Source organism: Eptatretus burgeri, chromosome 12 (assembly GCF_056783735.1).
Source record: "Eptatretus burgeri isolate ZD-2024b chromosome 12, Ebu_testis_v1, whole genome shotgun sequence".
Classification (NCBI taxonomy): Eukaryota; Metazoa; Chordata; class Myxini; order Myxiniformes; family Myxinidae; genus Eptatretus; species Eptatretus burgeri.
In genome coordinates, this window is record NC_140972.1 from 98,700,177 (window position 1) to 98,716,003 (window position 15,827).

At 44.9% G+C, this 15,827-nt stretch overlaps 1 protein-coding gene across 4 annotated transcripts in view; it reads left to right on the top strand.

Moving 5' to 3' along the window:
- Positions 1–1,644: 1,644 nt before the first annotated feature.
- GNE (glucosamine (UDP-N-acetyl)-2-epimerase/N-acetylmannosamine kinase) overlaps positions 1,645–15,827 on the top strand; it is a 66,338-nt gene continuing 52,155 nt past the window's right edge. The window contains exons 1-5 of one of the 4 annotated variants that reach the window (XM_085849049.1): positions 1,651–1,800; positions 7,633–8,222; positions 8,782–8,976; positions 13,140–13,591; positions 13,986–14,138. In XM_085849049.1, coding sequence (XP_085705175.1) covers positions 8,179–8,222; positions 8,782–8,976; positions 13,140–13,591; positions 13,986–14,138 — 844 coding nt within the window. In that variant the 5' untranslated portion in view covers positions 1,651–1,800; positions 7,633–8,178. Of the gene's footprint in view, positions 1,801–7,632; positions 8,223–8,781; positions 8,977–13,139; positions 13,592–13,985; positions 14,139–15,827 lie in introns of all 4 variants that reach the window. The other 3 variants (XM_085849050.1, XM_085849052.1, XM_085849051.1) reach the window with 3 other exon arrangements.

Genomic DNA, 15,827 nt, shown 5'->3' on the forward strand with positions numbered 1-15,827 from the left:
CCAGTCGGCGACTGGCTTTTGAGGCAAGGTTGGAAATGTGACTTTCCCAGGAAAGGTCATGGCAGATAGTGAGACCCAGAAGCTTGAAAGAAAAGACTTTCCAGAGGATTGTTGAGAAAGTGGATGGGGGGTTTTGTAAACGGTCCTTTCGAAGAGACATAGTGAGAGTGTGAGATTTGTCTGATTGAAAGACATGTTCCACGTGTTGGACCAGTTTGTGATTTTATCCAGATCTGCAGTGAGCGAAGAAGCTGCTGCTTGCCGGGCTGAGGGATGACAGATGGTACGGCAGAGGGTTGAGTCATCGGCAAAGAGAAATAGAGGATTTTCCAGAGAGTCCGAGAGATCATTGATGAAACCAGAAAAAAGAACAGGGCCCAGAACGCTACCTTGAGGAACTCCAGCCTGCACAGGAAGAGGGGATGAAAGAACTCCATTTAGGGGCCACACGTTGACTGCGACAGGAGGAGGAAGTCTGCGAGCCATGAGTGGAGATGGCCTTGAATACCATGGGCAGAGAGTTTGGTGAGTAGGCAGGGTGCCAGACTGTGTCAAAAGCACGCGATATGTCCGGGGATACGGCTCGGATTTCCTGTCTGGCATTGAGGACCTCCATCCATTGATGGGAGAGCAGTAGCAGCATATCTAGGGTAGAGTGACCTGGTCTGAAACCAAATTGATGATTGGAAATCAAGCCATTGGAGAAGAGGAAGGATTTCATGTCTGAAGCGATGATGGATTCCATAACCTTGCTGATGATTGGGAGAAGGCTGATTGGTCTATAGTTACAGGGATCTGTTTTTGCACCTTTTTTATGCAGGGCAGTGATGTTAGCAGATTTCCAAGCAGATGGCAGATGACCTTGGGAAATGAGAGGGTGAATAGAACAGAGAGAGGGTGAGCAAGAGCAGAAGAGCAGGCTTTGAGGACACGTGGGCTGATGCCGTCTGGACCGGTTGCAGAATCTGACTCGAGGTTTGAAAGCAAGCTCTCCACCTTGTCAGGAGAAAAGGATACAGAGTCCAGGGACAGTTGGGTGCGACTGGGTAAAGTGGGTAGAGATAGTGATGGGTTTGGGACACAAGATTTAGCTGCAAACACCGAGTTTAGACATTCAGCTTTATCACGTGTGGAATCAGCAGTGCGGCCATTTGAGGTAAGGGAGGGGATGGAGGGGGAACATACACCAGAAACAGATTTGATTAAACGCCACCAGGATTTTGAGGAGGGAGAGAGGTTTGAGAGTTCAGACTTGGGGGGTGAGAGAGGGGGGATGAGAGTGGGGGGGGCGAGAGAGGGCTGCACATACTGGCACTCACCTACGGGCCCCTCCGGGTTTAAAAAAAAAAACAGAAGACCCGGAGCCACGTCCTCTCTCCTCTTGAATTCCGTGTGATGTGAAGGTTTTGGTTGAGTTGTCATTTCACACGTGTCATATCGGCCATGATGGTGCACTTAGCGTCATATTCCAAATCGTCGATTCGCACTCATTCTCAAGGAGGAACGACGCATTTTATGACATTCCATCCTCCTTTCGATATAAAATATCGACGAGCATAAAAAACGTTGTTTGTCAAGACGTTCAGATGAAAACTGATTGCAGGACAAACTTCAATCGACGACGTGTTGACGTCACGACGTGTTGACGCACAACGTACACGATCTGAAGGATCCGTTTGACTGACGTGGTGAGGTGATTGGTGAACGACTTTTTCCGCGTTTGTTTATCGATTGATTACAAAGTGGCAGCAGCCTGTGACGTGCTTTTTTTTTTTTAATACGATCAGCAAGCAATACCAGGTACGTTTGTCTTTCTTCGTGTTGTGAAGTAATAGATTTGAGACGCGTCACTCGGCCACACGTCACTATTTAGCCACCTCGACACACCTTGGGTAAATTGGGTTTGTGGACACGAAAGAGTGCGAGTGGTGATTTATCGCGGCCTTTGTATTTCATACTGAAGCTGTGTGTGGAGAAAAGCGTCGCCGTTCCCGCCCTCGGCCCCCATTCATTGCTTGTCTCGGGTGGCCTGAAAGTCTCGTTACCTCGCGTCTCCACCGGTCCACACACACACACACACACACACACACACACACACACACACACACACACACACACACACACACACACACACACACACACACACACACACACACACACACACACACACACACACACACACACACCCTGAAAGAGACCTGCGGTCCATATGCAAGGTGACGTCGCTGTGTGACGTCATAAACGTTTCATCACCCAAGGCCACATCGACGCCAAAAACGACATGTCGCACGATGTCTCAAAGTTGTGGGCGGATTCGGACGAAACTTGGTGGACGGGTTGGGTGTGTGACCAAGACGAATTGATTCAATTTTGGTGAAGATCCGAAGACGGAAACGGGAATTTTTATTATTTTTATTTTTTAAAGTGATTCTTCACTATTGAGAGATGGAACTCAAAAACGAGATATTGTTACGGATTTGGAAAACATTTACACAGTTATTTCGATAAGTATGTGTTTATAGTTAGAATCCCTCCTTCTGTCTAATAGGAATTTCATGTGTGCGCTATGAGTTATTTCTTAGTTAGGTTTTTATACAACAACAACAACAACAACAACAACCACACCACCCTCACTCAACCCGGTCGCCATTGTTCACGTTTTTGGCTGAAGGCGTGGGCGGAGCCTCCATCGTCCCAGATCCGACTCCGCCCCAGAAAGGTGGGAGTTGCCCCACCTACCGTGGGCCTGTTCAATGAGGGACGGCCAGCGGATCACACAATGGGACCGTCCAATCAGGAGGCGAGTGGCGAGGAAAGAAACCGCTCCCACTTCAAGAGACAGGAGGAGTGATTGTGGCGATTGGCTTGGTCTGCGGTCGTGGTTCGAGCGGTCTGCAGTCCTTTGCCGTGGCTCACCGTGGTGGTGTTGACCGAAGAGCAGTGATCGTGGCGACTGCTGAGCATCTGCGGTCTTGGTGGCGATTGGCTTGGTCTCGGTCGTCGTCTGCGGCCCTTTGTGGTGGATTCTCATGGTGGTGGCGGCCGAGCTGCCGGGGACGTGGGCCGTGGACTTCGGATCGTGGGTTCGAGTCCCACCGTGGTGGTTCGGAGTCGGTGTGACTGCACGCGGCGGGACAGGTGGCCCGGCTCTACCGAATAAAGACACACGTACGTGTGCGTGTGCGCGCACGCGTATCCCCGTCTCCGTCCGTGGGCCCGTCTGTAAGTAGAATTGTATAAGTGTTTTCTTTTCCTTGTAAATTACATTTTCTTTATTCGTGATAACTCTGCTCTCTGTCTCCCTCCTGATTAATGTAAAATAAAACCCCTGTTAAATGTACCAGCTCGTTTTCTGTGCTTTCTCTCATTGGCCTAGCAAGGTGCGTATTGGGTCATTCCATGTCAAATCATCAAAGAATCTGCCGTCATCTCTCAGATTTTTGTAAAACTTTGGGAACCAATTGGGACCCATGAAAAACGGCAAGAACTCAAATATTTTTGCTAACAGCCTCTTAATTAGTGAGATACAGACGAATGTACATAATAATGTACATGTACGTATGGCATATAGGTTCGAAAATCAGCATTTGTAATGTATTATACAATCATTAAGTGAGTTCAAGTACACAGTGTTCACAAACCTGACTTAGGCTTTCAATTTCCTCTTCAATGCAGCAACAGCAGCACTTGTTTCTTCCCCTCAGGCCCAGTTGAAAATGAAAGTATGTGATACTTCAAAGCAATTGATGGTCGTTCCCTGTGTTCCCTGTCATGGCTAGGTTAGAATGATTGTATAATACATTACAAATGCTGATTTTCGAACCTATATGCCATACGTACATGTACATTATTGCTCATATCTCAGAAACTATTTGAGTGCCCATCACAAAACTTATGTGGAAGCTTCTTGACATCATAAGGTACCTCTGGGATGAATTTGAGGAAATTTGAAGGATACATTTTTTGGGGATTCACGATTGAAGTTTATATTTTGTGATAACTTTTTTCTGGTTGGAGGTAGGAAAATGTTGCCCAGACAAATTCATAGGGCATGAAAATACCTTTAAAATGACACCAAAACTAGCTCTCGAGGTGTTATACTTTTAGAGATATGGCCATTTGAATTCGCGACGTCATGCTAATTAGTCCAAAGTTCGTTAGTCTGTATCTCACTAATTAAGAGGCTGTAAGCAAAAATATTTGAGTTCTTGCCGTTTTTCATGGGTCCCAATTGGTTCCCAAAGTTTTACAAAAATCTGAGAGATGACGGCAGATTCTTTGATGATTTGACAAGGAATGATCCTATTAAGAAATAGTAAAGCCGTTCGTGCCGTAAGTTGTTCATTTGGTCCGGCGCGGCTTTGGTAACTTCCACTCGGTTCCGCCGGATCCGAGTCTGTGATAGCGACTCGATTCGGACAAAGTCGACGAGGGTGTGGTTTCCCCGGTAGTTGGACGGTGTGAGTACTTAGGTAAATTGGAATTAGAAAAGTGGACCCGACCTCACGCCATCAAAATATTGGCGACCACGGTCCTCTAAGTGACCCGTGACCTTTCGGAGTTGTCTGAGAGTCACGACCTAAATTACAGGTGTTCGGTGGGAGACAACTCCACTGCTCCACCTTGTGGTCGTTTATCACCACTAAACCCCAGACCACAACAATATTGTTGCGAATCTGGAAGCCATGAGCACACTCAACATTCAGGTCCTTTAGCTCAGATATCTTGGTAAGTATGTGTTTTATAGATAGCTTCCTTTCCCTTGTCTAATGGGTAAATCAATGTAAATGCGCTGCGATTTGTTTTGGTAGTGGGATTTCTTGTCATTTCAACGACAACAACAGAGCGGACCACTCAAGCTCGGAATGAAACAACAAGCAGAAACCCTCAGCTCCCGGCGTCCCCCGCACGCTAAGTGGGGGAAAGGTTGAGCGCCCACCCACCGTTTCGCTTGGAAAAAGTGCCAAGTGGGGGAAGGGTGGAGCCACGCCGAGGGTGTGCAGCAACGAATGTCTGCCTGAGCGAGCGCACCGGGGAGGATATAAAAGGAGCAGAGGATCCTCGCAAGTGAGGAGTCTGGAGTCTGCCTGGCTAGGCTTGGTCCTCGCCGTCATCTTCTTCAACCTCCTCCGTATGGTCGCGAGCTTGGACACCACTTCGTCTCACCTCAGTTGGGTTCGGCTGCGCTGGCCCGTCCTTCGGCGACCGGAGCCCGCCCCCGGGAAGGAGTGGACACCCAGCCGTGCGCTGGCGGCCAGGTAGCCAGCTACCCTGATCTTCAGCCGACTGTCCTCTGGGCTGGAGGTCCAAATAAAGACCTTTCTGTCCAATTATTTGGGTGTGTGTGCGTATGTGTGTTTGTGGTGCCCGTCCGTAAGCAGTGAACTGTATAAATGCTTTCTCGCTCTATATTATTGCCTTGCTTTATTCGGTTTAATTCTGCTTCTTACGTGCTTCCCTAATTCCCCCCATTATTGTTGTATAAATAAACCCCCATTTGTTAAATGTTTTCAGCTCGTTCGTATCAATTCCTTCATTGACTTAGCGTGTCGCGTGCTGGGGAAAATTAGCAGGCCACAGCCGTGGCCGTTGTAACGGGACGATCGGGACCGACGGTTCATGGCGATTAAACCGCTCGGAATTGCACACAGAACAAGCGTGCTAAGCGGCTTGTTTCCGTACGAGTTCCGTCGAGGGTGTGAAGACTCGGTAGATCGCCACGTGGTCTCTAGGTATTTTGAAGATTTGGCAAATAACCCTGTACCACGTGGTGGAAATATTGACCCTTCACGGTCCAAAACAAAGGACCCGTCGACTCCAGACTTATCCGGGGCGACGATCTGAATTCCGGGCGATCGGTCGAGCCGACTCTACTGCTCCATCTGGTGGTCGTGCTCGCAGCCAACGTCCTGGCCCCGCAACAATATAGCATGATGTTTCAAACATGCATTGGGCTTGACATGTTCTCGTGGATCAGGTATTGCATGGTGCAGGTATTCGCTCTCCAGAGTGCTCTTCTAGTTACCCTCGCCAAAGGAGAGGGTGTTGATTGCATTTTGGTCCGTTTGTCTGTCTCATTTGTTTGTCCGCACAGAAGTTTTGTGTCTTTCTCCACAACCGTTAGTCAGATTGAGATGAAATTTTCACCATTGGCGTGACTACTCATGGAGAACGTTTTAATAATTATGACGTCATAGTTTACGTGGTACAGGCGGAATTTTGGAAAAATGGAAAAAACTTTGGACCTCTGTATTTGAAACCGCACCAAGGAAAAAATTGAAACTTGGCACATATAGCAAGTACTCCTCATGCGGAATGTGAGATTTATTTTTAATGACCTCATAATTGCATATGTAGACAGCTACATCAGATTGGTATGAAAGTTTTTGGTGGTCATTTTGGGATAAAATGGTCCACAATTTTGGGGAAGATGTAACTGCACAAAGACCAACGAAAGAACTGCCTGGGGGTTACTGTATTTTTGGTGTCATTGCTTTAGAGGCATGTGGTTTTGCAGAACCGCAATCACATGTATATCTAATTTTGTTGTGTTTATTTCTGGCTGCCGTCGATCTTCCTCAATATTTTCTCGAAGTCCAGGAAGCGAACCCCTCTCTTCCCATTGGCCCTTGGTTTCCACTGTAGATGCAGATACATAACGTCAGTACTATTTTAAAACATTTATTGAACAAACAAACAGATTATATGTGCCAGCACAGGAGATCCTGAACAGACAAATTTACTCCAGATCTCTCAACATAAGCGGATAATCTTCGTCTTTCCATAGTTTCCAGTAAGACAGTTTTTAAAAAAAATAATTCTATGATGCTGATGCCAGTTCACCCAGTCTTGACAATTTCCAGGTGAACCTTATCTTCAGTCTGCTTTGACATCTGCTGCTTAAATGGTTGGAACACATATTGAAACCCAGACATATTAATCGCACAGAATGTTAGAATGACGTCAAACACCAACCCTAATGGCCATTATAGCAAGTTTCCATCTTACGTTGGTTAAGAGTCAGTCTGCTTCTCCCAAAACTGGGAAGATATATTATTATCTTGAAGCGACCAGAGCTTCGTGAATACATCTGGACACCTTCTCAAATCCACATTCCAACTTGTTTGTGTCTTCCATACAAAATTCTCAACATAGTTCTACATGACAGGCAATTCTTCTTTATATTCAACTTACTGGCAAAGTTCAACCTGGTTACACATTTTATACACAGGTGATCTTTCCATCCAGAGGAGAAATATAATTATGTTGATTCCAAATGGATACATACTTGAAAAGAATCACATCATATTTGAATACCATTCTACTTCAGGTTTAACATATTTTATTTTAATATCAGGTTTTAATAATCATCAATTTATTTATTTTATCACCCTCAAACCCATCATGATAAAATGTTTCTACACCACCATCACGGTTTTAGCTATCGTGGAATTTTCCCATGAACCTAACCCCCCACTATATTGGAGGGTTTACTGCATCTATTGCAGAAAGATCATGTGTAACAGCAGACAAAGGCAGTATTGCAGTGTTTTTCTGTTGTGCTCGGAAATGTGTGGTATGTGGACGCACATTATCCTGCTGTAATGTGATGTTGCGTGCATGAGCCTGCAGGAATGGGAGGATGTGATGTCAGATAACTTTGGCCTGGTACCGTACACCCATCAAATTGCCGTCGATCACTTTGAGCTGGGTTCTGTGATAAGTCACAATACCTCCCCACACCATCACAGTCATCTGCCAAACCGTGAACATTCCAAAACACAGACATCGGTGTTGTGTTCTCCTACACATCAAAGCACTCAACAACAGCCATCACTGCTGTCAAGATGGAACCTGGACTCCTCTGTGAACAGTACAGCAGCCCACTGTTGAATCTTGAACCGAAAATTTTGCTTGTTCCATGCTGGGTCGTGTATTATGGTGACCTTGCAATAAAACCGGACATACTGCTTGGTGTCATGGCTGGATGTTGTGCTCACATAACCAATTCCTTGCAGTCCTGGCACTGATTGGTCTCAACTCAGGGATGCTTCTGGCTGTCAAAGCTGGAGTCTGCAACTGATTCCTGAGGGGCACTGAGCGGATATGGTTATCTTGTCGATGTGACGTCACGGGTTGGTCTCTGGTGCTTTCACAGTGACTTTATTGTTTTGATGAATGCCAAAACCTGTTGCAAGGATGTTTGTGCCATTTTCAGAAAGGTGGGGGCATCCAGATAATGCCATTTAGAATTCAATAAATGTGTGAAACTTAAGCTGGAGAGACCAAAGACTCGTCTTGTTGCAAATTGCTCAAAACGCCCTGTAGCAATATCATGTTTCTTAAAACATCATGTGCATAGTGTATCGTCCACGTGCAGTGCTCAAAAAGCACATGAAATTGTCAAATGGTCACGTGGAAACCCAATAAAATTTATAGGCAAATGTTCCCTGAAAATTATTAAAGTAAACCACATCAACAGAAATGCGCAACACCGAAGCTCCGAAGCATATCCCACGTGCGACACCAATAGCAGTTAACGTATTATAAATAACAAGACCCAGTCATGTTTCTCATCCATAATTGGAGGGAACAACGAATTTGCTTTGACCTAATCAATTATCCCCAGGTGGTTAGGATTTTTATGATTGATGCCCCTTGCCAGTTGACAAATGTGGATATATTGAGGGTGAACTGATTTGTAGTGTTTATTTTTTCTAATAATAGTATTGAAATTTGAAGTGCTTCTTTGTCATCTCCTTGTACATGTATTTTTACCAGGGCAGTTTGGATCTGGTATTGCTCAGAAATGGAAAAGAAGTCAACGCACAAACACACACTGCGGGTATGTGTGGCCACCTGCAACAGAGCAGACTACAGCAAACTAGCACCGATCATGTTTGCTCTCAAAGCTGAACCTGAATCGTTTCAGTTGAGCATCATTGTGCTCGGTTCTCACCTCATTGATGATTATGGGTAAGAACGTTAACAATTTGGAAATGTTTTCCTTGTTTTTTTGCCTTTTATTCATGGTGTGTGTGTGTGTGTGTGTGTGTGTGTGTGTGTGTGTGTGTGTGTGTGTGTGTGTGTGTGTGTGTGTGTGTGTGTGTGTGTGTGTGTGTGTGTGTGTGTGTGTGTGTGTGTGTGTGTGTGTGTGTCGGTCTCCCTATTAGGCACCACTAGACTGCCAGATAGTTAACTTCAGACGCTGAGCAGACACAAAACCGTGCATGCTTGGATAATCCACCCGAATGCGGTTGTTTTAATTTAACCACACTGCTGTTAAAAGCCCTGTCACACCTTGATTAGGCAACGTATGCCTGACGTATGCAAAATTGGGCTAAAACGCTGGCACACGTCGAATACGTTATGGGTAAGTTTGTATACGTCGTAGTACGCTGGCATACTTCGTAGTTCGCCGAGCTGTTAGACAAATTTTCCATGTAATGCTTGAAATTTCCCGACGTATGCCAGCGTATGACTCGCACGTTCCGCATAACGCTGGCATAAGTTGTAGGCACGTTACGCGATCGTTGACACACATTGACACACGTTACTTGTAAGTTACTCATAAGTCGAAACATGTCGAGGTAATGTTTAGCATACCCGAAACTTATTTCTAACCTATGAGTAACGTGTTGTTGGCACGTTACGCGATCGTTGACACACGTCGACACACGTTACCTTGTGAGGTACTCATAAGTCGAAACACGTCAAGGTAATGGTTAGCGTTGGTGTTCCAGACTCCCTGGTTTTATTTTTTATTTATTTTTCGTGTGACGGTCATGTTGACACTTCGATTTCTTGTGCGGTAATAATATAATATAATTAAAAGGCTGCCGCTCAATGATTTAAATCGTAACCGCCATACCGAAGAAAAAAAAAAATAAAAAAACCAGGGAGTCTGGAACACTGATGCTAACCATTACCTTGACGTGTTTCGACTTATGAGTAACGTATGTTGACGTGGGTCAACGATCGCGTAGCGTGCCTACAACTTATGCCAGCGTATGCGGAATGTGTGTCATACTTCGAGTACATCGAGAAATTTTCAACATGCTGAAAATTTATTGACTTACTCGGCGTACTACGACGTATGCCAGCGTGCTCTTAACGTATACAAACTTACCCATAACGTATTCGACGTGTGCCAGCTTGGTTCGGCAAATTTTTCATACGCTGGCTAAAACGTCAAGGTGTGACAGCGGCTCCACACTTCGATGTCTAGTGCGGTTATGATTTGAATCGTCGAGCCGCAGCCTATGAATAGCCTACGCCACATGATCGTCGGCGATACGCTGCTGCGCTATGCATAAATTAGACCATCGTTGGGCATAGGTTGTGAACGCTGACAACACGCTCAGCATTCGTTGGTATAAGTTATCTATATGTGATTAAAACGTTCTGTGTACGTTACTAATACGTTATGCATACGTTCAACACGTTATTATATGCCCAAAACTTAAAAAAAAACATCAATAGTTCAGCGTACGCCAGCGTTTTACATACATTTTGAGATCTTTCCATACGCTGGCTAAAACGTCAAGGTGTGACAGCCCCTTAAAGCATGCGCAGTCAGCTTAATGGGAGGATTTCGTGACACCGGAGGAAGAGGCCACAGCTGTAAAAACGCAGCGCTCATTTTAATAGCAACTTGGGTTTGATGACTAATCGGGATGGGGACACAGGAAGCGGAAATGTAATCGAAGAATACCGAGACAACTTAACAACACATTTAACTGGAAGTAATAATAAGTCTTCCCATGTTGAGGTACCTTCACGCTACCTCAACATGGGCAGACTTTGTTCAGTAACACAGGTGTGCACATGTGGCCTTTCCTCCGTCCCCTTAGCCGAGAGGCGTGACACGGACACAACCTCAAACCCCTCTCCCAGTCCATTCTCTTCTTTTTCTGTCTGAACTGCGCTGCTCGTTGTGTGCTCACTGGGTATTATTGGCTTTGTGGCTCGCTTTCTACTGTGTTGTGATTGACCGATTGGCTCGGTGTGCTGGTTTAAGTCCCAGGCTGGCTGTCCACTCTGGTTGTCCTGGGCTGAGCGTCTTCCGAGGAACTATCGCCTGCCCTATGTTGGTATCACTGTCGAGTGCAAGGTGGTGCATGTGATTATGCCATGTTTTTAAAACCTGTGTTCGAGGCTTGACATATCACATGTGTGCCACCCATGTTGAGGTGTGAAGAAAGTACAACAGGGTGATTTAAAAGGGGAACCCGACTGCAAAAAAATTCAGAAAATCATGAATCGTCGTCTATTTTGAAAAATAATTGCCAATCACAAAGTGTCGGTAAAAAGCCCGAGTGTGTCGATTTTCGATTTCACCAGTGACGTCACACCTTGAAAGCCATATTGATCTGACCGGCGCTTGCAGAGAGAAAGTGCATGTCGAGCTTGCATTCAGATACTGATTCCAACGTCCATTGTGAGTGAAGGTTCTCAGAATGTTGAAATTGATCAGTGGTATTTTTGAAAAGAGTTGGACACAAATTTTGAGATGGAAACTCTTTCAGGGAAATTGTGGAGCCAAATTGTTTCGAGCCTTGTGCGAGGGATTCGGAGGAAGAAGGTCGAAGTGTTAGTGGAGATTAGAACGCTAGTCACATGATCACTTCAGCTCGGTCGGGTTTTATTTTATTTATTTATTTACCACCCCCCAATGAATTGGCAGTTTATAAGGGATGGATTTTGTATTAATTAAGTCGGTTTATATATTGCTCGAGCAGAAATACCCATCATTACCCGACACAGTGGACAAAATTTGCAGGTGGACCAGGTGTCTTGTATGTTATGGGATCGTCCTGTTTCATCCTTTCCTCGGATGCCGTTTTTTTCCGTGTTGTGTTCCACCATCATGTTCATAAGGTGTCGATGTCCCTCCCCAGTGAATGGGGGGTTGTGGAGGGTGTAGGATGGTGGTGGGGGTGATGGGGGATTGTGGAGGAGGTTGTTTGGAATGGTGTTGGATACTGTGGGGGTGATGGTTGATGGGGGATTGTGGGTGGGGGGAGGCTTTGGAAGTTTTAGCATCGCAGGTCAAATCCTCTCGGAGGGGTAGATGTTGATACATGCATACATGCATACATACATTCCACTATAAATAGACGGTGGTTCATTTGACTTGTAGAAATGTGTGTTGATGATGGATAATTATTTTCAGGTGCTCTTGTCGTAACTGCCGGGCAATGGCAACAGGTGTTTGATTCACCGCTAAATTGTCCGTGTACATGTGCTGGTAGCTCGGTAGAGATGGTGCTACGTTTTTGAGTGACGGCTGTTTCTTCCGCTTGATCATGGGTACAGCATCCTCTCTCAATGGTGGTGGATAACCACAAGATCTAGAAAACTGTTGTTTCATAACGGTGTAAATGTTTCTTTGTAAATGTTCTGAGCACAAAAGTGAACATTTTGTAGGCCCGATCCACACGTGGGTATTTCAGACAAACCTTGTCCAACTTCTGGCAAACTCGGGGTCTTTCAGCCATTGGTGTAGCAGGAAACCACTTCTGTTTGTATTGCTATACAAGCACCAAGGAAGCATTGATTCAGCATATTTGTAGAAAATTAAAATGTATTCACCGTTTGATTTAATCATACCACAACTTTAACCCGGAGACAGTATGGATCTGGTGGTCCACTTCCATGTGCGACGTCATGGGTATTCTGAAGAAGAAGAAGAAGAAGATTTCTACTTTTAATCGCAAATTTGCCTGCTTTATAATTTGTAATTTGGAAAAAGACATCATATCTGTGTTGTAGGGTATTGAGGGATAGATTACTATCGAGGTGGTCTGAGCGTTTGGGTTCCTTTTTAAGTTAACCATGGATGGGGGTTGGGGGGGGGAGAGGCAGACACAAGGAAAAGCTTAGAGGGAATCTAACAAAATATCCGATTGTGGCTGATGCTAATTGGGGTTTAAAAACACCTATCCTGACAATTATTATATAATTACTGAATAATTGAACTCATGAACTATGAAGTAATTTTGTGTATATGTACATGTATACATATGAGGCGGAACATGTCTGAAATTTTGATTTCTCGACGTGTTTTACTGCATTTATTGCTGGTGCTTGTATTGATTACTTTCTACTTTTGGGCTGTTGATTCTGAAAAACCTCAGGAACACTTACCGGATGATCGAGCAGGATGATTTTGAAGTTGATTCATTCCTGCATACGATTGTTCGCGGTGAAGATGAGGCAGCAATGGTGGAGTCTGTTGGCTTGGCCCTTGTTAAACTGCCGGATGTGCTCAACCGTCTGCGGCCTCATATTCTCCTGGTCCACGGAGACCGCTTCGACGTGCTTTCTCTGGCGACTTCAGCCGCACTAATGAACATCCGCATATTGCATTTGGAGGGTGGGGAGGTGAGCGGTACAATCGACGACAGTATTCGACACGCCATCACAAAGCTCTCACACTACCACGTGTGCTGCACCAGTCGTGCGGAGCAGCACCTTATCGCGATGTGTGAGGACCACAGTCATATCCTCCTCGCTGGTTGCCCATCGTATGATAAACTGCTCACAGCTGGAAACAAAGATTACCTCAACATTTTGCAGAAATGGTTAGGTATGAAGTCTCGCACATTCTTGTCGACTTCTTCACACCTTCTCACAACTTGTATTCCTTGCTCATCTTCTCTTTCTCTTGTCTTATGAACTCACCATCACCTTGATTATATGTCTACCTCTCCACCAACTTCGTGTCGTTTAGGCAACTTCGTACTCGCATTATATTTAAGTTCTTTTCATTTTGGTGTGGGGTGGGATTTGGTAGAAAAGGTGTGCATTTAGGGGTGAGGGTCTGTTTGCCCTTCATGTTCTATTATCCTGACTGGGGTCTTAATAGGTCTTGGGGAATTTCCTTGAGGGACACGTTTGTGATTGAATTGTACTACATCCTTTGTCATACTGATGTTGATGCATAAGTATTCATTTTTATAGCTTTTCCATGTTTTCTGCAGGTGAAGAAGCTCAATCAAATAAGTACATAATAGCACTGCAGCACCCTGTCACAACGGATGTGAAGCATTCTGTAAAGATGTTTGAGCTCATGTTGGATGCCCTAACAGATTTCGGAAAAAAGACTCTCATCTTGTATCCAAACATTGATGCAGGTATTTGGTGGTTACAGAAATATTTGATGATCTGGACCTCTCTGCTCCATGCGGATGTTTTGTTTTCGTTTTTGAGACCGTTGGCCGGTTTGAGCTGCTGTTACGATTGGTCCGTGAAGCTCCCAGGGCAAGTTTTCACCAACAGTGAATTAATTTATTCTCATTTGCCTATTCTACTCAATTGAGGTTAAAAAAGGAAGAAAGTATTAAAGGATTATCTTTTTAATAGTGTGTGTGTGTGTGTGTGTGTGTGTGTGTGTGTGTGTGTGTGTGTGTGTGTGTGTGTGTGTGTGTGTGTGTGTGTGTGTGTGTGTGTGTGTGTGTGTGTCTCCTCCATAACTCAAAACAATGAAACTGAGTGCCCTGAAACTTTCCATGCATACTTGGGGAACACCAATGGAGTGCTTGAGTGGAAATTGTGTGTTTGGGTTAATTTAAACACCCCTTTTGAAGATAATTGATGGCCTTTTTTAACTTTCCTCATTTCATCGAATGCCTCATCTTTATAACCTACGAATCGCTGGAAATGTCGCAATGCTTGGAGATTCCAGTGTTCGTGCTTTTTATTTCATTTCCGCACATGCGATAAGCTCGAGAATCTCTTGACCTGAGCCGAATTTCAAAATTTAACCTGTGGAATTGACCTTGGCAGCAATTCTGACTGCTAGAAAACATAATTTGTCCGATTCAGACATTGTTTGACATTCTGGGTGTCTCCAGGTCGTGTTTGTTATTACCGATCACCAATTGCTTACCAAGCCAGCCGTTCCTTATCAACTGTTTCGTTGGAGTGCTTGCTTGAGTGCTTAATTGTGGTCCGATTGTAATGTACTCAATTACAACCACGGAATGAAAAGGAATTTCGTAGTGAATTGGAATCGACGTCAATTCCAAGAAATGAGCTGGGTTTTTTTTTTCTTCCTCTTGGGCATGTTCTGATTACACATGGCCTGATAATGTATTAATTAATTGATAAGGAACATGGATGGGTTGGAAACACATCGACTGTTAAAGTTTTCTGTATAATGATGTAAAGATCAACTGCTAAGATTATGGGGTCAAGAGGTCAAAGCTCAGAGGTCCTGTTGGATAAAAATTCTGTTTCCGCACTATCTTTTGAACCGGTGATGGGATTTTTTTCTACCAAACTTGGTATAAGTATATACAGTTGAACCCCGACATTCGTGAGGGGTACGTTCCTGAAAAATGCTGCAAATGGGGAAATATTGGGGCATTGTTTCAGTGGGGAAAAAGGGGATAGCTTTCCGGCGGTTCGTGATTCATAAGAGAAAATTAAAAATCCCGTGAAAACCTGCGAATACGCAAAGCACAGAGATGCAAATGTAGAAGCAGGTCAGAAAAACCGTGAATACGTGAAGCACAGGACCACAAATGTAGGTCACATTTTCTGAACTGCAAATACCAGATTATCAATGTGGCTCGTTTTCCTGATGCTGATCCTACTCACCAGATTCTTTCAGCGAGGGAGCCTCGTTAGTGGAGGAGGCCAATGGGTCAACCTCGTGCCTCGTTGCAACAGGTTGATAAGCATCTCAAGGAGATAGGGATGGGCCAGGTATTTGCCTGGGGGATGGCCAGATGGAGGCTCCTGGAGTACTGGCGGAAAGTGGACGCAGCGACGCGCTGCTCCAGTGCATGCTCTCATACCTGACCTGACCTGACCGAAAT